Source organism: Camarhynchus parvulus, chromosome 5 (assembly GCF_901933205.1).
Source record: "Camarhynchus parvulus chromosome 5, STF_HiC, whole genome shotgun sequence".
In the NCBI taxonomy this organism is placed as follows: domain Eukaryota; kingdom Metazoa; phylum Chordata; class Aves; order Passeriformes; family Thraupidae; genus Camarhynchus; species Camarhynchus parvulus.
In genome coordinates this window covers 17,124,232-17,149,009 of record NC_044575.1, presented here as the reverse complement: position 1 = coordinate 17,149,009, position 24,778 = coordinate 17,124,232, and the positions used below count along the sequence as shown (strand labels likewise).

Sequence of the window (24,778 nt, the reverse complement as noted above, 5' to 3'; positions counted from 1 at the left end):
TTCTCAATGGATCCCTTCCCTGCTTCCTCCCCCAAAAAACACCTGAGCAGCTTGAATTCTAAGCAGCTCAGCAAAGGCAGAGCCATTGAAAGACCTGGAGGCTGGCTGAAGTCACCTGGCTCATCTGCACAGAACCAGCTCTAGACCAGCCCTTAGAGCAAAGTGGCTTCCCCTGTGTGTCACCACTGGGTGTCACCCCCAGAACAGCCACCGCTGAAGTGGCTTTTTGCCCACCACAAGCTGCAGCACACAGAAATTCCCCTCTGAGCTCCATGGCAAGGCTTGCTGGGGGACCTGGGATATAAACAAGCCTCGGCTCCCTGCATCCCCCAACCGCTGGAGTGCCCTTTTGTCAGGAGCAACAAACAGCAAATCCCTGTATTGTGCCTGTCACAATGAAAGGCCTGCGTGGCCTGGCTGGCTGCTGTGGGCCTGAACACCGGTATTAGTGCAACATCAGTGCACACAGAGGCTGGGAGCAGCTTTCAAGCTGCCCTGGGGGAAATGGGGTGAGGGAAGAACCAGTCACTTCCCAGCAGAGTGAGGTTTGCACCATTAGATTAACACTCCAGAACATTCCCCTCCATTTAAATACTACAGCCTCAAGCTCTCCCTACCTGCACTGAAATGTACTGAGCTCCAAGCCCTCCAAAGGAGCTACACTTTAGACTGGTTAATGGCCTAGAACACCTTTGTAAGAACAAACACAAATACAGACATTTATGCTTGTCTTTGAGATTTAAACAATTTATTCCAAAGATTCATATTCCAAAGGAAGCAGCCAGAGAAGTCTGTACCCCCACGAGGCTCCAAAGACCTGGTGGGGTTCATTTTCAGGACCTTTGAACCCAAGCTGACAGGAGCTATAACGGCTAAACACACCTAGAGGAAGTCAGCTCAATCCTTTATTCCTCGGGATGGAGTCTCCTCTCTTCAAAAATTGAAAGACATAAGTTTAGGGGGACTTTCCTCAGATTAGGAAGCAAAGTCACAATGGGACTTCTGGGACCACGACAACAGGGAGTGGGACACAGGAATCCTTGTCTCCACATCCTCTGCTCAGAAGACACACCTCCACCATTCAGAAGACTGCAGCAAGAAAAGACAGCCTTTGCTGCATGGGCCTGGGCGGCCCAACACATCTTCCCTCCTTTCAACTCCCATGTTCAGATTTTGCAGAAAATACAGAGTAGCACTGCCTCATAGCAAGCCAAAGCAATGCATTCATTCCACATTTGTCATTTGTTTCATCCAACAAATGCCATCATCTTTCACAGTACACAAATCAACTAGCAGGGAGCAGGGCAAGCCTCTCACACTTCTGGTTCTTTGCAAACTTTTCAGGGCACCAGTGATTGTGCTGCTTCAGTTTGATATTCTTCCAACACATCATGTCCCCTCTGCCATGGCTCTTGCACACAAAGAGAAGCCACACAGAAATCACACTCCACATCCACCTTTTAATGCCAATCATATCAGGATCTACAGAGCAAATCCACACAGCCTCATTTTAAGTGGAAGTGGCTACCCATGAAGTGTTTCTTCAAAGGCCAAGTTGGCAACAACTTCAACAACACTCCCAATGGCTATGAAGTGTAACATCTGTACACTGACACAGCATGAATAACCCTTTCCTTGGAAAAACAAGAAGAGAAAGGAAAAAAGCATAAAGCTGCTACTCTTAACACCAGTGCAAAGGGTTCACTGAAAGAAAGCAAACAAACTCCAAACTATCAAGCAAGAAAGGTACACAAGAAGTACACTTCCACACTCTGACCTCCTTCAGGAACCAAGAGGCTTTCACAGAAGTTTCTCTTCAATTGCAAATAAACAGAGGGTAAAATCACGCAACATACAGGAAAAAAGTTAATGAACCTGAGTTTTCTCCTCCATCTTTGATACTTTCAGTAAAGCTGCTTAGCAGAGAACGGATAATCCCTGTCCTGAATAATCCATAACAGCTTCAATTTACTGGAGGAGGAGATATTGGATACTCCAGCTGCTGGCTGTATGCTTTCCACAGCATTTTCTTCTTTTTGTAAAATCTCCTCAGTTCTGCCCATGCCAATGGGTACTTCCCTAATTAAAGCCAACCTTGGCCTACAGGCAATGCTACATGTACCACAAGCAAAGACAGACAAACAGAACGGAAAAATAAACAGGAATAATTAAAAACCAAAGCTTTTTGAAAATAAGTAAGGAAGCGCTACAAAGAACAATATCAACCAGGGGCAAAACTAGCTGTTTGCCAACTAAACTTGTAGGCACCCTCTTCTCAGCAAGCCTTGTTTTTTTTATTAAAATACATTTCTCACAGAAGTCCTTATATACCACCAGCAACCTACATAACAGGGAGACTGAGTCATCCCCAGCGCAGCAGTGGGAGATATTATTAGGAGAGGCCAGGGAAGGCTGCCACACTACTGCAGCTAAGTGCAGCTACCCTCCAAACGTCACCAACAGCAAAGGGAACTTCCTCAGCCTGATCTGGGCCTTTGGTTCCTGCCAGCTTGGCTACACACTTGGTCTGCAAACAGCAATGGGATTGCTCAGAACATGTGCTGGGATCATTAGGTGGCTTCTGGCTGGACTGCAGTAGGAAGCTGAGAGAGCATTTCTCCAAGATCCCCTATCACTGATGCTCATGGGGATCAGAAGCCCACAGGGACTATGGATTCATTCACTTGGCATCATGTTTTAAGGCTGCACACCATCAATTCCTTGAGCACAGACAGGGCTGGACAGCACCATCCAGCATCAAGGCACTGCTGCTATACAGACACTATGGGAAAAAACATGAGGGAACTCCTCTTCTTCCTGTCCAAACAAATCCAAGAATCCCTGTAAATTTAGGGGAAGAACTTGAGAGAAATGTTGGGATTGCCTTATACATCACACAGTTTGCTATGGGCTACGCATACAAAGCAAAGACTGTTTGCCCACACAAATAACTTAAGAGGTGATTTGCAGAAAAGCATCCTACAAACACAAGCCACTCTCCTGTCTGCACTGAGGAGATTTGATTTACACATGAAGAAGCCCTGAAGTCACCCAGCAGGAATGGCTGTGCCCAAACAAACCCTTTCTGTCCTCTGATAGAGGCCAAAGGATCTGCAGGGACAACTGATGTGCTTGTGACTCCTCCATGGGGAGCAGCAGCTGCTACTTTAGCACATTAAGATATAATCCTCCCAATTTCAGCTTAAAGCCTGCAAATAGGAGCTTGTGAGTCATTCAGCAAATTCTGCTGGGGAACTAGGACAGCTGGAGGGAGCAGGAACCAATCCCACCACCTGATTTCCATCTTTCTCTGTCTGCAAGGCTGAGATATCTCTTTACCTTCTTTCCAGAAAACAACTCACAGTCTTCATGGACCATGGATGTATTTTACCCACCAACCCTCCCCCTGAGAGGGAGGGAAGGGCTGCTCACGTCAGCTTACAGAAGTGAGGCACAGAGACCAGGACTGCTGCTCTTTGGAGTACTCACATTTGCATCATGGCCATGCTGAAGTATCTGTAATTTTCTGGAAGGAGTTGGAGCTATTCAAAAAAGGCCTCTCCAACCCAGCTCCCTATTTAATAGTCAGAAGTAATTTCAAGCAACTATCAGCACCCTGAACAGAGTCAGAGACACGGACCAAGCTGACCAGACTTGGGAAAGGTTGGGAAAAGAAAGAGGTATGCAAAACCCTCTGTACCCTTCTGCTTGGGGATGACAAGTGGCCTGGAGATCCACATCTTCTCTACCACTCTAAGCCTTAAAGGCCTAGCTGTCTCTCCCAAAAGCCCTAATTCTCACAAAAACTCTTGGTCCTACAGTCTCCCCTGTAAGTTTCCCCAAACAGTTTCTTCCTTCTTCCTCCTGCTAAGCAGCCTGCCAGGGTGCATTTACAGCCAAAGTTAACACAAGCTCAAAATCCTGGCTAGGAACACAGCAGCAGCCAGATTCTGGAAAAAATCAAAGGGGAACACGTCGCTGCTAGCATTGAAGATGGAGCTTGCCAGGGTTCCTTGAGGTTATTTGTCTTGTTGCCTGCTCCCAGGAAAGCTGATGCAAAGCAGCCAATCCATCCCTGCCATCCACCACACTCCCCTGAAACGCCCACCAGGAAGTTGGGCAAGAGACTCTGCCTGAACATCCAATGCCTGCTCCTGGGCTGGCCAGCCACAATGCCTGTGTTTCCTTAGGAGCAGGGAAGAAGCAGCAGGAGACACTATACATGCCAAGAGCAAGGCGACAGCATCTTTGGACTTTAACTTGAAAAAACAAAGAGCAAGGACTGAATCATAGCAGCATAACTTTAATCAGGCTTTATCAGGGACTGAGTGCCACCAACAATGCTATCTAAGCACCCAGCTAAAAACTGCATATGCAGGCAGGTGACTATCAGGATACAGAATGAACCAGAGCTCAGGGTCAGTGAAGCCAGCTGGACCATGCTGCAAGCCAAGAAGGTATTCCATGATTTCCTCTGCTACAAGTAAAGTCAGGATTTGGCCTGCTGGCCTCTTCTCCTCAAAATCTTTAAAAACTTACAGGGATTTTGTGTTTAAACTATAAAAGGTATCACGTCAGCTGAGGAACTCGCTGCTGTAACAGACAGCCAGAACCAAGGAGCCAAGAGATTTCAAGCAGGTCACCACAAAACAACCAAACAGGTGAAGCTCCACCCTGAGCCAACCTCTGATTTTCTTACCATCCCAAGGGAGCTTTTTGGGAGAGCAGGTTATTTTATTTTTTTTTTAATTGCAGCTTGTCTTAATGCTTGAACAGGGCACTTGGGCATGCTTGAGACAGCAGGCCTGACCATGCCGGTGGAGGGTTTTGACATAAATTCAATCATTAACCACAGACCTTCAAGAGCTGGTTTGCTACTGCCCCTCTGTCAAAAGCTACCATGCCCAAGCTGGGAAGCATAATATACAGTCCTGAAACAAAGTCCAGCAGCTTCACTTAAACTGCTGGTAAAGATGAACTTCACTAAATGGTAAGGTTTAACACCAAAACAGTCATTTGGAGGACTCAAGTCCTCAGTAGTAGGTATCTGAAGAGACACCTGCATGGAGTTTATTTTAGAAACAGCTGCACTGTTCAACCTCCTAGGATATTGCCAAATTATTGCTTTATATGCCAGAGAACAGAGCTTTTCCTCCTACTTACGCACCAGTGCTTCCAACGCAAAAGCTGTGCTGTGCCTGAGTCAGCGGTACTCACCTCGGTACATGCCAAAGTAGCCTTCCGACCGAATCGTTTTAATGAGGCAGTCAGACCTGCAAACAGGACAGAGGGAGATGAACCACAGCACCTCAAAGCTGGGTGAGTGCAGAGAAAAACAAATCTCTTGGAGTGGTTTCCATTTACATTCTGTCAGCGAAACCCTCAGCTGAGATGGGAACCGCATCAGCCCCTGAATGTGCCCTTGTTGAGGCCTGAGTCCCATTTCAACCCCTGAGTCACAGGGGCTTTGAAACCCCTGGCTCACCCTGCACATGCTGTCTGCTTTCTAGAAACACAAAAGGGAGAAGTGTCACTGCAAGGGCTGTTTATCCAGGGTCCCTTGTGGCAAATGCACGTGAAATGCTCTAACAAGCAGATTCCCATCTACACATTTTTAAATCCAGCTCTGGAAGGGAAATGAGGGGGGCCAAACCCCCCATGCTGATTTGTTTGTCTTACTCTATGAAATTTGACACGAGGCACACAAAGATAAAATGACTTGAACACTCAGTCATCTGTGGCCTCCCACAAAGATTAAAGCATGCACTTTTAACACATCAAGTCCCACAGCAGGCAGCAAGCACTCAGGCTCTTGCCCTGAGGACAGCGTGGCAGGGTATTGTGCTCCAAGGGAAAAACTGTGCTCCAAGGGGAAAACTGTCACCTTCCTTGTTGCAAACACATTTACTACAAATGGGGAAACCCTGCAGAGCACTGGAATGGCTCAAAGGCTTTTGAAGGCACAGACACACACATCCCTAGCAAATCCAAAGTCACAGTTCAGGAAGGCTGCATAGATTCCCTGGCAGAGTTTCCCTCTCTGGACCACAGCTGCATGAAGCTGGAATGCTGCCTTTTTGATCTTTGGGAAGAGACAGGTACTTGTTCTAGCCATAGAGGAAGGGAGAGGTGCACATGCATGTACATGTACATAATTTAAGGAATAAAAGGCTCTTTTAAGCAGTAATAAGAGAAGTGTGGCTGATGAAAACACAAATGCATTTTTAAGAGATTTGGCAACACAAGGAGTAAACTTCTTCTCAGCTCTGCAGTAGCGCTGAGGTGGAAGAGGAGGAAATACAGAGCTTCCTTGAGGGCTTTATGGCCATGGGCAAAGACTGTTCTAGAGTTATTTGTGAAGAGCCCATCCTGCTTTGCTACCAGTCATGGCAATGAGTTTCCCCTCTGCTGGAACTCCTTGAATCCTTTGGCATCTCATCTTTCACACATTCCACCCTAGCCCCTGCAACTTGTACATGCTCATCTCCTTCTGAGCAGCCCCTCCAACTCATCTGCAAGCCCCAGAAATCCCACTGCACCTTCCTCCTATCCCTCCCATCAAGTTCTCACACTGCAGTGCTGGAGGCAACACATTTTCCCTGAGCCAGTGATGCTGCTTTGAACAAGCTGCAGCAGGGAGAGGAGTGAGAAGAGCTGCTCCCCACCATATTCATACAGCCCTGCTGCATCAGGATAGAGCTTGCATGTCACTTAAAGCCCCTCAAGCTGCAGCAGAACAAGATGCAGCCAAGGCCACATCCAGCTTTCTTCTCTCCCTGGAAAAAGGGAGCCAACAGCCAACTAAAATTATACTAAAATGAAATCTCCACAATAACACACCTGGGGCAGCACAGCCCAGAAGCCAAGTTCTCTCCATCCCTCAGAAGTCCTCCAGTGTCTTTGTCTTTTTAAAGTGAAAGGTTCTCCTGATGCCAAAGATCTCTTGAGCCAAGCATAAGTAAGGCATGCTATCTTAAAGTAAGAGAGCCAACATTTTAAAGTAACTTGCTGCCTTTCCTGGGTGTTCAGCAGACACCAGGTAATTGGTGGAATCAGGAGATCTAGTACTGATGGGCACACAGCATTTCCAGGAAAAAAAGCTGCTGTAACAGAGGAAACTTTCTTAGGAAAGCTCAGCCCTTCCTATTCTTAGAAGCAGCCAGTTCAAATATACAGTGTAAATCTTATGTATTCCTTAACAGCTCCTTACCTCACAGCAATTCCTGGCTATGGAGCTGACTTTCACTTGACTGCTGGAGGTTAAAAGCCTCTCTCCTACCAAGCTCCCTTCCAGGCATGAGACATCCTGGCATGCAGCCCCAAGGGGTGCCTACAGGTCATTTAACCTGCCTAAACTCCTCCTGCTGTCAGGTCACGAGGATAAATGATCCTCAGGAGGTGAAGCAATCTACAGCAGGAGCAGGACACAACAAAAGGGGACGCAAGGTAATATGGGCAGTCACATCCTGCCAACAAGCCAGGGCACACTGACAGTGCAGGAGGGAGGAGAGAGCACAGGAACTATCAAGAGAAGCACTAGAGCCTACAGCCTAAGCTCATGTCATCAGCTAGAGCAAGGAGGCACAAAGACTAAAGCCATCAGCAGAGAGAGCATTTCCTTCCTATTCTTCCTCTGCCTCAAATTCTCCTGGGCAGGAAAGAGGAAAAGATGGTGTGGAGGAGCAGGGATCAGGTTACACCAGTTCTAAACAAAGTGGTAGGAGGACAGTCCCTTCTTCCCCTCAATACCACAAATTCTTTTGGAAAACTAAGGCTGGTCTCTGGTTCCCAGGATAAAGCATCTTGTGCTAAGTGTGGTACACATTCTTACAGGAGATATACAGCCCTAAGCACTCAACACAAACTCCAAGTGAATTTGGTGGGCTGGATACACTCATGCCTTCTTTTCCTACAGGTGCAGTACCTGGGGTTTTTTCAGACACTGGATGGCTGGTCTAACTATAGCATGTGTCAGCCTGTGATCCTTCAAAAGGTCCACATGCAATGCTCTAGAGTGGGAATGCTTCCTCTTTTAAAAACTGACACAGCAAAGGAAGGATCTCCAATATCACAGCAATGGAAACAGAACAGAGGCAGAAACTCCCTCAGGCACCTGACCAGCTCAGCAGACTCCTTGTGTTCGGGATCAGGTGATTGGGATTCCTTGTGGTTTGGTTCTGAGCCCTGGCAGTAGTGAACATGCTGCTGCCAAGCAAGGGATGCAAACAGATGTGCCTCTGCAGAGGACTCCCCTGCTCAGCTCAGCAGCCTCAAGAGCTGCTCTATTTGCTTTATCTACTCTAGCACAGCTTGGCCCCAGACTGTCCCCTGGCTTTCCTGAGGACAGCCCAGTTCCTGGAGATGCTGAGCTCATCTGAAAGAGGTAACAAAGTGGAAGGACTCCCCGTGGAAAGCCCCGAGGGATGGTGCCCATGTGGGCAGTACTCACAGGCTGCTGTACATCCGTTGGCCATTCTGCTGGTTCTGCAGGCGAGTTTTTGCCAGGTCAATGGGAAATACACAGGTGACCCCAATCAGCCCAGCTATCCCTCCATTGATCAGCTTGGCAGGTAAACTGTAAGGGGAAGAGACAGAGAGAAACAGATGTCTTAGCACTGGGTAGTATCAGGGAAGGGAAAGAGGAAAGAGCTGAGCTCTTTTTCATGACCAGAGTTAATGCATCGCTGTGAGACAAGGCTGCTCCCCCCAGCACAAAGGAAGCTCTTCCACAAAGCAAAGCTTGGTTCCTGCTGTGTATATGGAGAGGCATAGAAAGCAGCACATACCATCAGCACAAACGGCTGATGAGTGGAGTGGAGCCAAACACCTAACCCACACATTACTAGGAGCAGGGAAAAATCCTGTGGCCCAGGAACTGGGGATTTCTGTTGTCCCTAGAGGAGAAAAGATTGAGTGCTGGACCATCAACCATGTGGACAGCCTTCAGTTAGGGCCTGATGGCATCTGAGCCAGCAGGTTTACTGACAAACGCTTTCCTGCACCACAATCAGATCCGCAGCTAATGAGAGGGTCGTGATACATCAGCTGCTACCATCGTGTGGGAATGGGCCCAGCAGAAGCACCCAGCTGGCAACCATGGAGCAGATGGCTGCAGCTACGGGAAACTGCTTCCTGATCCATCTCCCAGGGCCAGGGGAGCACACACAAAGCAGCAGCCCAGCAAAGCCACCGGGCTGGCAGCCTGCAGGGCTGCAGATGTGGAGACATGAGCTCATACCTCTGGGGGAAATCAAACCTGGCTCGCTGCATGCGTTTCCGAAACACGGGGCTTTTTCCACTCCCCTCTGTCCCCACAGAGAATTCCTGCAAGTGGCACTGAGCAAAAGCCACATCAGCTAAACATGGGTTCCCACCAAATTCAATTAAGAAAAATGTCCTGCACTTACATGCTCAATAAACCACTGCACACAGAGACAAAGAAAGCCTGTTTGAGTCAGCTCCCTCCAATAAAGCACAGGATATGGCTCCCTGTACACAGGATGTGTCAGATATTAAGCTGGTGGCTGACAGCACTCCTAGGCTGCAGCTGGGTGAGCCTGCAAGGCCTATCCTCCCACCAGGGGAACTGGCACACTGCCTTTCATGGTGGTGACTTGCTGTCCTGGATGGGGGACAGACTGCATTACCCTCCAGAGGCAGCAGTGCTGAGGCTGGCCGAGGCATGGGGGGGGAAAGCCCTGCAAACATTTTCCCCCCAACAGCACTCCAGAGCACTCTGCATCAAGGGGCAAATGCAGAAGGGATCAATAAACAGCCATGCTTCAGGGAAAGGCAGGATATGGAGACTCAAGGTTTCAACTTGAAGGGTCCCTGTGGGAAGCAGACAAATGAAGGATGGACGAAATATAAAAGACTTTGTCCACAAGGGCTAAGCATGATCTTGACACCTCAGGACAGACATACTGACATACCCCGACACACTCCTTTCAGCCTCTGCTGCACCCAAAGCTCTTTCCTCCTCAACACCTGCCAATACAACACACACAGCCCCAGAGCTGGCACAGCTGGAAGAAGAGGTGCCAAGGATAGGCAGACAGATCTGAGCTCAGCCTACAGCTCCAAACTAGACAGTGCTGACTGAGATCAAATCAGCACAGTACCTCAGGAAGGCAGGCCCAAATCAATGCACAAGCTCAGTGCAGAGCCAGGCTTTCAGACCTCACCAGCTCCAGACTGTTGCCTCAAGGATCTTTGTGCCACAGTCTGAGAATGGAATAGATTTGCCTGCAAACTCCTACACTGAACTTGTTCTCAGGACATGGGAAAACTTCAAACAGTAAGCTTCACATCATTGTGTTCTCCTTATCCAACCCACAGTCACACTGGAGGAGGAGGTTAGAGACCAGATAGAAGTGTCCCAGGATGAAGACACCATGGACAAGGAAGGTGTCTGAAGACAGGATCACCTCAGCCTCCCCAAATTCAGCTCTGAAGTCACTGTCGGCAAGTCACAGACTGTGAGGCACAACCAGTGCCCCCTTCCAGCCTCAGCACTGTCATCACTTAAAGAAATGTCCCTAAAACACCTGGGACAGGCAAACACTTGCCTTTCTCAACCTGTTCCAACAGTGAAATCAACCCAGGGTTTATATCAGGTGGGACTGAGACACAGACACAAAGGTCCTGCTTGCTGCTACTGTAAGTGTGAGAGATTCCCCAATTTCAGCCCAGACCCAAGCAGTAAAGGGGAATCATCTGATGCGCCTGGGCAAGCCAAAAATTCGAGGCTGCAGACAGCTTCTCCCTCTGCCTGTGGGGGAAAAACCCTTGCTCAATATTCCCATCACACCTGAATCTAACCATCCAGACTTCCCCATGAACACTGCAGGAGGAAACTAGTAGGGATGGACACGAGGCAGTATCCAGTGAGACACTGAGATTAAGTTCCACATGCACTGCTGCAGAAATGCAGCGCCCTTGATCTCGCCATGCAGCAAACCACTGCCATTGATTTTAGTCTTTTGCTATCAATCTTGTTCTACTAAGGGGTGTCAGAAACAAATCTCCTTGGCTTGGCTGCCTGTGACCACTGCAGACACATGGTCCCATCAACTGGAGAGATGAGCAAAGCAGGAGAGGTGAGGGATTTGAGGCACAAAGAAGAACACAGAACAAAGACCATTGCACCTGAATCAAATGCTTTTTCCCCTGTGACTGAGTCATTCCACTTCACACATCAGTGCTTTCTGCTCTCTCAAGGGATAAGAATCCACTGTGCCTGGTCTCTCTGTCCTATTTAGCTTCTGCACAGCTACTGCCTCTCACTACCTACGTGTGCAGGGCTTAGTGAAACGGGGACAACGCTGGCTAGCATGCAAATGAAGCCATTTGCTCAGTTTAATACAAGAAGGGATACAAAGGCATCCCAGTTCTCCTCTTCTAGTGCTCCTCCTCAGCCCTTTTTAACTAGTCCCTGTAGCCAGCAAGCTCCTGCTTACACCCCAAGACCCCACTGGAGGAGCCAGGGCAAATCTTGTAGGACACATCTCCTCTTGTAGGACACATCTCCACTTCCTTCAAAACACCAAGTCAAACAGCCATAGACGTGTGGTCATTTTGCTTTGCTGAGGTTATGGGGAACATAGACCTGCCAGGCTCCATGGAGGTGAATCTCAGCATGCCCTTCAAGGGTGTGTTGGAAGAGTTCCAAGTGTTCTCCAAACTGGGTAGTGGATGATGGCCAAATCTTGGCACACAAACACTCCACAATGCTGTACTTTTATCAGCACAGCTCAGGATTGTTTACATTTGCAGAAGACAGGCGTACAGGAAGATATCCTAATCATGGCAAATGCTAAGAAGGGGCAGCCCTCTTGCCTGCAGCATTCAGGCACTGCCAAGTCCTGTCCCTTTGTCTCCATGTTTCATTCACCCACTCACCCCACCTGTCCTGAGCTTGTAACCTGGAAAAGTAGATGTTAGAAAAGCAACATGAAAAACCCCATAGGAATCCCACAGCATGTAGGAGTCACTTAGCTGGGGCAACTTCACAAGCAGCAGAAAGTTAAACCCACGTGGAGGACTGTGCAGATCCACTTGACACAGCTCTTAGGAAGCAAAGGGTAGAACTGTGTCTTTCCAGGAAATGAATCCCAGTTCATTTCCAGGGAAGACTCAAATCCAGCTTTTACCAGAACCAATACTCTTAAGTTTCCACTGTGCACATAAGTGTCCTTAATCATTGTTGGTACTTCATATTCCTGCTATCACTCAAGCCTTGACTCTGTAGAGTACGGGCACAAGGCTGCACAAGGCTATGTGGACTTTGTCTTTACAAGTACTGCATCCTTGGCTGGTCAAGGACCTGGCTTTGCTCCCTTGATGCCGCAGCTGAAGTCAGCAGGTCAGGGTGACCTTTGAAAGAAGAAACAAAAAGGAACAGACTCATGCAGCATAGAAAGCAGAAGGTAGAAAGAAAAAGGCAATGAGAAAAAAGAACAGAGGAAAGCAGAGATGTGGCAACATGGCAGAGACACAAAATAAGAGAAGGTTCAAAAAAAGAAGAGAAAGAATCAAAACTGTTAAAGGCTGGAAGAGGTGATCAGGTGATTTCCTCCAACCTCCTGGATCCCAAACAGAAATAAGTTTGAAAGATTTCAAAAGAAAAACCTAAAGCACAATTAAAAAAAAAATTAAAGTTACCTGATCTGTTTATCAGCCATTTAATTCAAACTTGATCTTGTTAAGAAATGAATCTGTTCCTTCCAATCGTTCTTTTTCAGTTACGTCTTTCTCTCTTCAGTTTCTTCCTGGGAAAGGACAGAAAGACACCAAGAACACAAAGTTGAGACACACTCTCCTTAAAGCTCAGGGGCTCCTTGGCAGGCAGGCTGTAGGGTTAGGACAGCTGAGGAACAAGTGACTTAAGACAGCACCTGATCTCCTCAAAGAGGAGACTGAGCTCCAGAGGGAGCCTTATAAATGTATGTCTGTAAATATAAATATACAAGGACATATGGAGGGAAGAGTTGCCAAGGTCATTGGGTTCTAGCAGCATATGAGGAAGGGCAGCAGCCAGGCAGGGCACAAGCTCTGCCCAGAAGCCAGGACAGCCATGTCTGTCACTTCTCTCCAACTTCAGAGAGTGTTTCACACCATACCATGTGTATCCCCAACCCTCTGCAGGTCCACCCAACCAGCCTAAGAAAGTCAAGCGTCATCACAAGACTCTTTTAGCACTTCCCTTCAACACATACATGCTGTGTCCAAAGGACAGCCTTCAAAACACTCCTCTTCCAGAGGTTACTATCCTTCCCCTATTTCTGAGCTTAAACAGACAGCCCATGTTCAGTCTTGTGCCAACCCTGCTTTTTAAGCAATGTCTCTCCCTCCCCAAGCTACTGATGCCACTTTGCCCTTTGGACTGCTCCTTTCAGCTCTGACAGACTGCAGGAATCAGTTCTAAGACTCTTAATTGTTACTGTTTAATGAGAGCTGTTAGAAGTCACCACACAAAGAAATTTGGACACCAGAGAAATTTTCAGAAGCAGCCACAACTTTCAGCTTTCTGGAGATGCCTTCATCTCCTCACCTGCAGCCTGGGAACCAGATGCCCTGTGCTCTCTGCACGTGTCTCAGCAGTATTCAGCCAACTTCCTCCCTCTTCCCTTTCACTTGCCACCTGGATGCTGAGCCAGAAGCAAAGGAAGTACCTTTGCCCTTTCCCTCTGGAATGAAATTTGCTCCTTTACTGCAGATTTCCTAAGCCACACAGAATCTAACATCCAACAGAGGGGCTCACAGGCCAGCACTTCTGCTCTGGAGATACCTCTGGGTCCCAGTGCATTCCTGAGAATAGAAGGTCCCTGAAAGTGTGATGAGCTAGTGAAGGTGCAAACAGGTATGGGAAAGAGTTCATATCCCCCTCCTGTTATATCAAGTGCCAAGGATAGGACAGCATAAAACCATTTGTACATTCCCACTCCTGGACAACATGAGACTGAAACTGCCTTGTCTGCAGCCCCACATTCAACTAGAGCTGTGAGAGAGCAGCACAGGGAGCTCCCTAAGGAAAGGCACTCCTCCTCAAAACACTGCACACAAACCTCACCCACTGCACCATGCTGTTATACCTTCTGTGACCCTCTTCAGACAGTTCACCTGATCCCAACTGATCTGTGGCTGCAGACCTTAAAAAGCTCCAGATCAGCTAAGTCTGCACTTTCCAAGGGAAAAGTGCAGGGTATCACTTATACCCTTCATTACATGTGCTTTTATATGCATGTCCACAAGAGCAGCTTGGTTTAGGTTAATCTAATTTTCTATCAAAGTAACCAGAACAAGACAAAAATATAAAAATATAGGAAGACCAGTAGCTGAAAGCCTGGAACCCTGCCATAAACAAGTTGTGAATCGTGAAAACTTGCTTGATAATGTCTACACCCTCAATAAACTTGTGTTATCGAGACAGGCCTGACAAAATACATGCACCAAGTGGTCCTAACAGCCTGCTCCAAGCTCTGGCAAAACACCCCCCCTTGTTGCCTCTGCTGCACCCTTCCATGCAGAGGGGCATTCAGGAGGACAGACATCCACCACAAAGGGCAACAGCAAGGAAAGACAGCAAGGCTGCCAATATTCACCACAGCCAGGTAGCCAAAAAAGTGAGAGACCAAGATGGACAGGCAAATACATCACAGGGCTGTTTCTTACCTGCTGACACAAGTAGGGCAATGGAGTCCCTCTGCACCAAGAGAGACTTGGGATAGCTGAGTTTAGTTCTCTCTGGTCGTTTTTTCTTTTGACTTTTGGCTTCAGCTCCCCACCTGCCCAGTAACTACAGAGTCTTCCACAGCTGTCTGATCCAGCTGGAAAAGTGCTGCTGCTTCCCACCAGGGAACAGATGCTCCTGCTGCAACTGCACAGCAAGACAGGGCAAAAACAACCTTCCTGGGTTTAAAACTGGGCAAGGTTACAGGTTTCCTTGGTGCTGGCTGTGCAGCCAGCAAATACCAGGACTAGTATCATCTCCCCTAACAAAAGCCACTCAACTCGCGGACGAGCGACGGGAAGCGAACAATGTGATCATTTTACAGCAGACACCAGCACTTGATAACTGTTTAAACAGCACCTGGCACTGCAGAGGCCTGAATGTCTGTGGCCAGGGGATTTTAATGAATTAAGGGATTTTAATGCAATGAAGTGGAAAGCTTATTTGAGCTCTGTTTGTTTAAACAGAGCTCCAACGAATGATCATTTGCAAAACAAACCCTAAGTCACCCCAAGCTCTATCTGACCACTTTGCTGTAATCTACAGAACTCCCCGAATCCCTTAGAAGAGGTGAATGATGAACCCTCCAGTGGTCTGGTCAGGGAGTTTCTGAGCTGAGCCAGACCCCAGTCACTACCAGGGCAGGAAAAGAGCTGCTACAGTTCTGCAGTCTAAGAGGGGGAAAAACTGGCTGGGAAGAGAATGCCAGGAATTTTATAGGACTTTTAAAAAACAAATCCAGAACAACATTATACATTTATCCTAGAAATGAAAGAGATTAGATAAAGACCGAAGTATATCTTCCCAGGAACACAGTGCTCTCAGGAGCCAAAAACTGCACATAAAAGCAGGCAAGCATCTGCAGCCAAGCAGGGTGTAGCTCCAAGGCTTCCTGTGGGAGAACTGTCAGGGAGCAGGGTTTGCATCTTCCTAGGAAATCTGCCATCAGGACCTGCACTGGGGCAGCAGACAAGCCAGCAGCACCAAAAAGGTGCTACGCCTCAAAGTTTTTGTATGGTTAAACATCAGGACAATGGCACTGCTGGAATTGGGAATCTGCATGGAGCTGAGGAACTGAGAGGAAACTGGTTTAAGAAGTGAAATAAGAGTCACCAGAGAGCCACCTGAAAGCCGAAGAGGCTGAGCAGCCTTCGTGGAAGGGGATCCTAAATTGAACATCCCATAATTAAGAGAGTGAGAACAGCATGAAAGTATTTCCTTTCTAGAGTGCTGTTAACACAGCTAGGCATGGATTAATGCCCCATTACTTGCACATCAGGACATCTCTTTTACATTTATTAAAATGATCAGGCGAATTAGTTTCAGAGCCACACGCACACCGAAGCGGTGCAAATGGCCCGAAGCTCATGCTGACACATAAATGGCCCAGAAGCCTCCTCAGTCCTGCCTTTCCCTTTTCTCACCTCCCAGAAGTCAGCTCCAGACAGTGACAGAACAGCCACACTAGAAGTACCACAATGCAGTCCTGGATGTATCTGGTCCTCACGGCCTAAGCCACCAGCGAAGTGGTGCTATTTTTCTCCCCTGCCTTGCCATACATCTCCCACACAAATCAGACAGTGAGGCTTTCTCCAGGAAGGCCAACCTTTGTATCTGCTCTCCTGATCCCATGGGGCATGGTGCTGAACTTTCAACCTCCAGTTTTTGCCTTATCACCTGAAGGAAAAGTGCTTACTAGAGAATCACAGCCCAGCATGAGGCATGGAGGGGAGACACAAACATGTCTCGTTAATGCATCACTCCAGTAAGCTTGGATTGGAAATACAGGCACCCAACATCTCCACAAGCCAGGACATCACAGGACAAGAAACAGGTTAAACTTACCCATAAGTCTCTGACCTTGCTGATTGCATTTAGTGCCACCTAGAGATGTGGGCTGCCACCTCTACTCCCAGATGCCACTGCTCTACCCCCAGTCTGAACCTAGTACAGCACCCTTCTTCTCCTGCTCTTCCCCTGCCAGGCTGCCAGAGCCACAGCTGCCATTCTCCCAGGCCAGCTGTGGGCTCCCAGTCCACCAGCTCCCCCAGTCCGGCCAGCAGCACCCCCACCCTCCCAGAGGTCAGCTCTTCCCTCCTGCCCTCTGCCAGCACTCCCATGTGCAGATCCCCTCCCCAGCAGCCCCAGTGGAGCTGAGCACATCCTCTCAGGCTCAGGCTGCTGCACATGCTGATTTATCTGAGCACACACAGGCTGCCGGTTTGACAGAAAACCTTTAGCAAATGTCAGCTGCTGCGGCGGCCGAAGAAAGCAAATCTGTCTTCTCCCTACACCCAAACGTGTTCCCATCCCTGATTTCATGCCAGCGCAAATATTTGTGCCGGGCAGTCAGACAGGAATGAGACAGAACTGGAGGCCAGCACATGCTGGAGCTGTCACTGAAAGCCAACTTCTAAACAACAACCTTGACTTAAGAATAAACAGCAGAATGGGAAGTCAGGAGTCCCTTCCACATATTTCTATTTGTCTTGAGAGCAGACAAACTCAAAGCCCCAGTGAGAGAAGCTGATGTCAAGAAACAGAGCTCAGAAGGTGAGCAGAGGAAACAAAGCTGTGCCAGCATCCATTGTGTCAAGAGGACACTGCTACACAACCATTCACAGTCAGGGATGGCAAGGGGAAGGAATCAGCAACAAGTGCCTGCTGGGAGAGGAGAAACCCTCTGGGATCAGCACACTTTCCTTCACGGCACAAACGCATCTGAAGGTGCAGACACTGCCAAATTTTGTTAATGACAGGAGCAAAGCTGTCATCACAATAAGGTTTAAGGAGTGCAAAATAAAACTGCAAATATTTCCTGAGAGAAGCTGCTTTCTAGATGCACGATAGGCACAAAGTGCAAAAGGGAGTTGGCACCAGGTAATGTCACCTGGGGAGAAGCTGCCAATTTGGTTCTTGCCTGCTCTGGACAGTTTGGGACAGAGGGTTTAGAGAAAAGAGGTGGCAGTTTAATCTGCTGCCTGCTTGCCTTTAGGCCCTTGAAAGCAGGGACTGCCATGAATTTCCTTGCAGGACGTGGCAAGGCATTAGTCCTCAAGAAAACAAAGCAGCTCTCAAGCATGCTGGTGAATGCTCTCCACCGTCACAGTGTCACCTCTCCAGCTGCACAGGGGACAGCACGGCCCCTTCACACCATTCTGCCACCAGACAGAAGCCCCGGGGCTGCGCACACAAACTCACCTGCCTCGTGGTCAGCAGCCAGCTGTCCCTGTACCACTCTGGGCTGTGAAAGCACCAAGCCAAAGGCAGCCTTCCCCCTTGCCTCAGGTGATAAAAGGCCAAAGTACCAGCGGGGAGGTGCCATGCCAGCCCCCCGCACCATTGGCTGCTCACACCCTCTAGGGACAGGCTCACTGGCACTGCGCCCACTCAGCTGGCAAGGCACGGGATGCAGAGCCTCAGCAGGCAGGGCACTCCTCCCTGATAGCCCCTGCAATGACTCTCAGCTCCAGCAGTCCCTCCCCATCCTCCACAACTGACCTCTGTCTCGTGCAGCTTCCTCAGGCTGGTCAGGATGGGTTCCCCCCCGCCCCCTCCTATCACCATGAGAACAGTCAGGCTGGCACCCTTGCAAAACTGCAGGCAAACTCTGCCCCCATATCCAGCCTGCACTGTCCCTGCACACTAGGGAGCCTTAACTGCATGCTGAGACCCCACGATAAGAGTACACCTCAAAGCACCTCCTGTGTGCCACAAAGGGACAGGAGAGTCCCCTGGCTGGGGGTGTGTTGCACAGGTGTTTGGCTTTGCAACTGCAGGTGGTGCAGTAGAGATTTACCTGAATGCCCACAGAGGGGAAAAAGAAGAACAGAACTCCTGATTAGCAATGAGGATTCCTGAGCTCGCATTCCAGCTCCATCACTGACTTGCCCTTCACCTACAGAAGGATTTCAAACCACAGTTGGCAGCCTGATGAACACCCCGTGCCTATGACAACATTCCAGCTTAGGAAAAAAACAAGCCTCGAACAAAAACAGTCCAACATCTTAGCAGACACAGTTACCCACCACATCCAAACCAGTGCAGTCACCCATAATGCTGCAACAGAAGAGGATTTACCACAGGGCCATGTTGGAAGTGTCACAGGGACAATCCCTCAAGCCCCTGGGACTACAGCAATATCCTGCATTCTGATACGGCATGCACACTGTTGCAACTATCCTCTCCACCAGGACTGGAGATTCACACAACAGTAGTCAAGATTTGCCTGGTGCCCTCAGTCACCAGGGTCACCTCCTGCAAAGCAAAGGAGTTACCAAAGACATCAAGCAGAGCCTTGACTGCTCCTGGCAACTGCCCCTCTGTCTGCCTGGTCTCAGGCACACTAGGAAAAGCCAGCATAGCTGCTGACTCCAAAGCAAAGATCAAAGTGAGTGGAGCAGCAGGTATCACTGGAAAGCAAGGGGACAAAACAGTAGGGAAACAGGTGGGGAACTTCCTGCCTCCAGGCAGTAAGAGTAGGAGGAACACACCCAGTTTTCCTACTCCCTCCCCTTTGGGCTCTCCATCCTGCTGGAAGCAGAGGAGGGCCTCCCACTCCCAGTACAGCAGCATCACACAACTTTGTCTGCTTTGTTGAGAAATCTTTTGCTGTAAGTAAAGACAAGAAGACAACAAGTACCTGCTGTTACCTCTGTGAGAGCTAAGGCTTGGAGCAAGGCCTCCAAAAGGCACTGTGAGCAGCAAGAGAAGTGCCTTCCCGACTTGGAGAGCTTCTCCAGGCCAAAAAAAACCCAGCAATTTACTTAGATTAGAGCAGAAGCCATTTGCCCTATTGCTTAACAAAAGGAGTCCCATGGAGGCCTCTTCTTGCATCAGCATGATCCCTTTAACACTGAGATGCCAAGCCACCTGCCAAGACAGAAAGACTTGGGAAACAGGCCTGTGCTGGTCTGGAAGAAACATCAGATACACCCTTCAACTCTGCATGTCTTGGGTAGAGACTGCCCTGGATCAAGAGACAGAAAGCTAATGCTCATCTTGAAGCTGGGTATGGTTATGAGTACTGCAGCACACCAAAAGGCCCCAACACCCACCTGGGATCTGTCATTTTAGGGTCTGCTCTGACCTTCAATCAAGGCAAGTCCCTGTCCTAGAGATTTTGCAACTGAGCTGCAAGATGGGATGAGTAAGGACAGCCCTTAGGAGAAGTGATTCACCCAGGGCTCACATGGGAAGTCTTGGTATCAAAGACATTGGAGATGATAAGTTGAAGGAACTGGAGGGAAGGTTTCAGCAGGACAAATGAGCTTGCAGTCATGTTATTGAGAACACACTGCTCCACTGAAGGACAACACATGAAAACACTCTTAAGGCAGAATCTTCCCTCACAGGAGAGAGACAACAGGTCTGAAAGTGCTCACAGGCCCCCTGGCAAGACAGAGGGGAGCAAAGGAAACCCATGGGAGCTGCTGGCACTCTTCCCATCTCAACCTGCCTCCTCTCAAAGTCCTCAAAAAGGCAACTGGGTCAAGTCTCAAAAGACCTGGTTCTCCTGCTCTGCACAAATGCCACATCAAGCATGCTGCCCTGCTGCCCTGTCACTCCTCTAACACTTACAACACAAGTAACAAGCCTCTAAATTTAGGACAACTACTCATGCTCAGAGCAAATTGTCTTGGAGTAGGTGCCAGAGAGCTGAAAACCCTTTCCATGCATCTCATCATAAAATCTTCAGTGATGTGGTCATACGAGGCCAGGGCATGGCCATGGCAAAAATTCAGGCCGAGCACTTACTTGCTTGGAAATAGTTGTGGATTCCAACCTTTGGTCTGTAGAAACCTGCAAGTCCCTCCACCAATTCAAAAGGATCTGTAAGAGGTAGCTGCAGAATAGGTCATCCATATGCAAATACAATTTTTTATATATATATATATATATGTATATGTAGGAACTTTTACATAAAATGGTTATTTAAATTAAGATTATAATGGGCTAGGTTATTCTGCAGCTGCAGAGGCAGCAGTAGAAGCACAAGCTAACTGACAGACAGTAAAATAGCCTGCACATGATCATGCTGGTGTACAAGCAAGTGCACCTTGGATGTTACTGCACAAACATTAAGTGGGTGCTTATTGCCAGTAATGCTCCTTTCCAAGTGCCACCTGAGAAATCACATCACATGCTGAACTGATGCAATTCTAAATATTTTTAAATCCACCTTCCTCTGGAACTGCTCTTTACACCAGGTTTTATGAAATTACAGCTTCAGAGACATGCAGCATTAGCTGGAGAGAGAAGACAACTTTGCTGAGCTTTTGGGAGCCTGGTAGATGGGAGAGAGAGCAAGGAGAACAATTAAGAACTTACACACAGCACTCCTTTTCAATAACCTGGGGTGGTCAACAAAGGCAGAGCCAGCTGACAGTGACAGACAGACCAACCCTTAGAACTGGAAGGACATACCATGGAGAAACTTGGTGCAAGTGCCTCTCTTGGGTGCTCTGCCAAGAGGCTGAGTAGAAAAGAGTTCTCCCCTCCCAGTTTAGAAAATAACCACCATGTACAAAGCAGTAATTAAAAACAACCAACCAAGAAGCCCAAGGGGAAGCTAAAGGTTGGATTCTATCTCACTCAGTAGGAATGAGGTAGAGCACTGAGCTGAGCTCCTGGGGCCTGAAAGGGACCATTCATTCCCCACCAGCAATGAAACCAGGGCTATTGGCTCTCAGCTTTCTCTGCTGAAAGAAAGGGGTGCCAGTGACCCTGCTGGGAGGAATAAGCATCTTTTCAGGCCAAACTGCAGCAGTACCTCACCAGAGCAACACTCAACCAATCACAGAGATGTTCCTGTTGGATGCCTTAAAGTGTGTGGTCCTGGGATGGGCTGGTTTACTGTGGCCAAAGCAGAGGCTGCAGAGGGGAAGGACTGACAGCTCAGGGCACTGCTGTGCCCACAGTAGACTCCTGGCAGCCCTGCCCTGGGGCTAGCATGGAGAGTGGCTTGGTGAGCTGCTCTGCCAGCTCCATCAGCACCCCTGCCACTGACTACCGCCTCCTGGATTGCTGGGAATCTTTTCTGCTCTCCTGGATTGCCGGAGATGTTTTGTGCTCTCTCTGTCCCTGTCTGCCAGCTCAGGGGGCCAGCTGCCCTATGGATATTCAGTTTTACTGGTAAAGACTGAGACAAAGAAGGCATTAAGCATCTCAGTCGTTTCCTCAGCCTTTGTTGCTGTTTTCTCTGCATCCAATAAAGGATGGGGATTCTTTTTAGCTTTCTTTCCTGTTCTTAGTGTATTTATGAAAACACTTTTTATTACTTTTCACAGCACTGGCAAGATTGAGCTCTAGCTGAGCTTTTGCCTTTCTTATTTTCTCTCTACGTGACCTAACAATGTCCTTGTACTCTGCCTGAGTCATCTGCCCCTTCTTCCAAATGTTGCAAACCCTTTTTTTACCTGCCTTGGTTCCTGCAAAAGCTCCCTGTTCTACAAGGCTGGTCTTCTCTCCTGCTGGCTCATCTTTTGGCACAGAGGGACATTCTGCATCTTTAAAATTTCCTTCTTAATGTATGTTCAGCCTTCCTGGACCCCCTTTGGTGACCTCTTCTTTACTACATCAATAATTGAAAACTCTGTAATTTCATGGTCACTATGCCCAGCCCAGACTGCCTCCAACCACCACATCTCCCACCAGCCCTTCTCTGCTTGCAAACAGCAGGTCTGGGCTCTCTGACTAGCTGTGTTAGAAGTTATCTTCCATACAGCCCAGCAATCTCCTAGGTTGCCTTCTCTCTGCTGTGTTGAGCTTCCAGCAGACATCCAGCAAATCTCCCACAAGAACAAGGGCTGGCAATCATGAAACAGTTGCTCATAGCATAATTCACCTGTCTCTTCATCCTGGTTGGGTGGCCTGTAACATACTCCCCCCAGAGTGTCTTCCTTCCTTGCTAGCCTTCCCCCTAATTCTCACCCACAGGCACTCAACCTTATCATCACTACCCTTCAGCTCTCAATAGCCAAAACACTCCCCAACAGACAGTCACTGCCTCTCCTTCCTTGACTGTCCCTTCTGAGGAGCATATAGTCATCCACTGCAGCACCCCAGCCATGGCAGTCATCCCACCCAGGTTCCACCATGGTGCCCATGTCACAGCTTTCCTGCTGCCACGCTCCCTCACAGCCTCTTGTGCACCTCCTCACTGGCACAGCATGGGAAACTGAAAAGTCCTTGATTTAGAGTGAGCAGTACTTAGCAGCAACTAAGATATCAGCATGTTATCAACATTGTTCTCGTACTAAATTCAAAACACAGCACTGTACCAGCTACTAGGAAGATTAACTCTATCCCAGACAAAACTACAACACTGGCTAAAAAAACTTTTCTGGAAAAAGCCTCCTGTCTTGGTGTGTACTAAGCATTCCACAGCTTTGAGCCAGCATGAGCCAAGCAGTATCCCTTCCTGCTCCTGAAACAAAGGAAAAAGGAGGAGGGGAGGGAAATCACCATCTCTGGGCAGCATCTGAAGGTACCCCAGGTATTTATCTTCCCCCAGACTTTCTCTGTTTTTTTTCTCCCCCCTGCAATATACCTGTTAGGAACTGCACATGGGCATCACTGCAGATCCTCACCCCACACACCACTCACAGAGCCTTCATTACAACATTGAGTTCTCCTGAGAACGGGCTCTAAGAAAGTAGAAATTAAATTTATCTGCTTCAATCTGCTGCAGCAATACTTGTGTGCATCCCTGGCCACTCCATGGAGATCTCAGACTTGTTTTCCTTCTGTGCCTCCCAGGAGGTCCAGGTTCTCAGCAGAGATGCAAGCCAGAAGAACTCACCATCTCTGCGGGAGCCTAGGGACTGGGTCCCCTGCCAGATGCACCAAGAGGGCACATTATTACAGTACATACACACTTTGGTCCTGTTTCATGGGGGTTTCATCATCCCTTTGACTGTAACAACTTCACCTTCTCAATGATGCTCCTGCACAGGCTCATGATGGCCAAGAACAGTTCAGGCCTTGCAAGCCCAAGCTTACTAGGCAGAAACAGCAAACAGGTAAAATAAAAAGAGGGAGTAGGAGCAGACAGGACACCTGCATCTCACCCTGTTACTTGTAGGAAACTCGACCAAAACAGCACAAGCACATCAACAGCTCTCCAGTACCATTCTTCCTGCTCCTCCGCCCAGCTCACCACAAAGAGCACAACCTGTGATTATTGAAGAAGAGGAAGAAGAGAAGAAATGCAGGAAGTCTCCTGTGCATGCATAGCGGTCTTGGCTGAAAAAGGCCCCCAAAATGCTTAACTCACTAGTTTTAGAATCAGTGCAGGACTTTACTATCCCACATGCAGAACTACTGGAACAGAGATACATATCACCATCCTGGACTCACAGACTGCATCATTCCGGGAGGGTGGAGCACAAACCATAACCTACAGCTTCTGTGAAAAAAAGGAAGAAAAAAACCCCAAAACCAACCAAACAACAAAACCAAAACAAACCCCCCAAACATCTGGTAGCAAACATCCTGGCAGCATTCCATGGGACCTACATAAGTGCTGTGCATGGCAAGACCCCAAACAGTAAAAGGAACCAAGGACCACAGTGCTGCAGCAAATGAAATTAATTGCAACTATCTTTGTCCTTTTACAAGAATCTTGCTCTTTTGCAGTCTCAAATATGAGCAGCACCAGAATACACTAGCCACTTCCTCTGCCTCAAAATCACCAAGGGGAAATAGGATAGACAATGAAGCAAAATTACTATCAGTACCTAGCACATAACCTGATTGGAGCAGAGTTCAAGCGTGGGTTGCTAAAGTTTATTTCTGTAAATTTCCGCCTCCCAGTCTGTGTCACATTTCGCTGATTCATTCTACAGATCCTTTTCTACCGACAGCATAGAGCATAGGAAATATCCAGGGCTGGTTGTTTAGTAAACCTGCACTGAAAGTTCCTCTCCATCTACTGCGCCTGCTGCTAATTCCCTTCACAGCTCTGCTCATTAATAAAAATACAACACAATAAAAGAGAACCGCACACATACACACCTCGCCCAAATTTCCTCCATACTGGCTAGT

General features: G+C 48.3%; 1 protein-coding gene across 2 annotated transcripts in view; it reads right to left on the bottom strand.

The window, feature by feature from the left end:
- Positions 1–24,778, bottom strand: part of SLC25A22 (solute carrier family 25 member 22) — a 50,819-nt gene that overhangs the window by 14,925 nt on the left and 11,116 nt on the right. For both annotated transcript variants that reach the window (XM_030950175.1, XM_030950176.1), the window contains 3 exons: positions 12,664–12,770; positions 8,450–8,575; positions 5,218–5,273 (listed from right to left, as the gene is read on the bottom strand). In XM_030950175.1, the coding sequence (XP_030806035.1) occupies positions 5,218–5,273; positions 8,450–8,575; positions 12,664–12,683 (202 nt within the window). In that variant the 5' untranslated portion in view covers positions 12,684–12,770. The remainder of the gene's footprint in view (positions 1–5,217; positions 5,274–8,449; positions 8,576–12,663; positions 12,771–24,778) is intronic.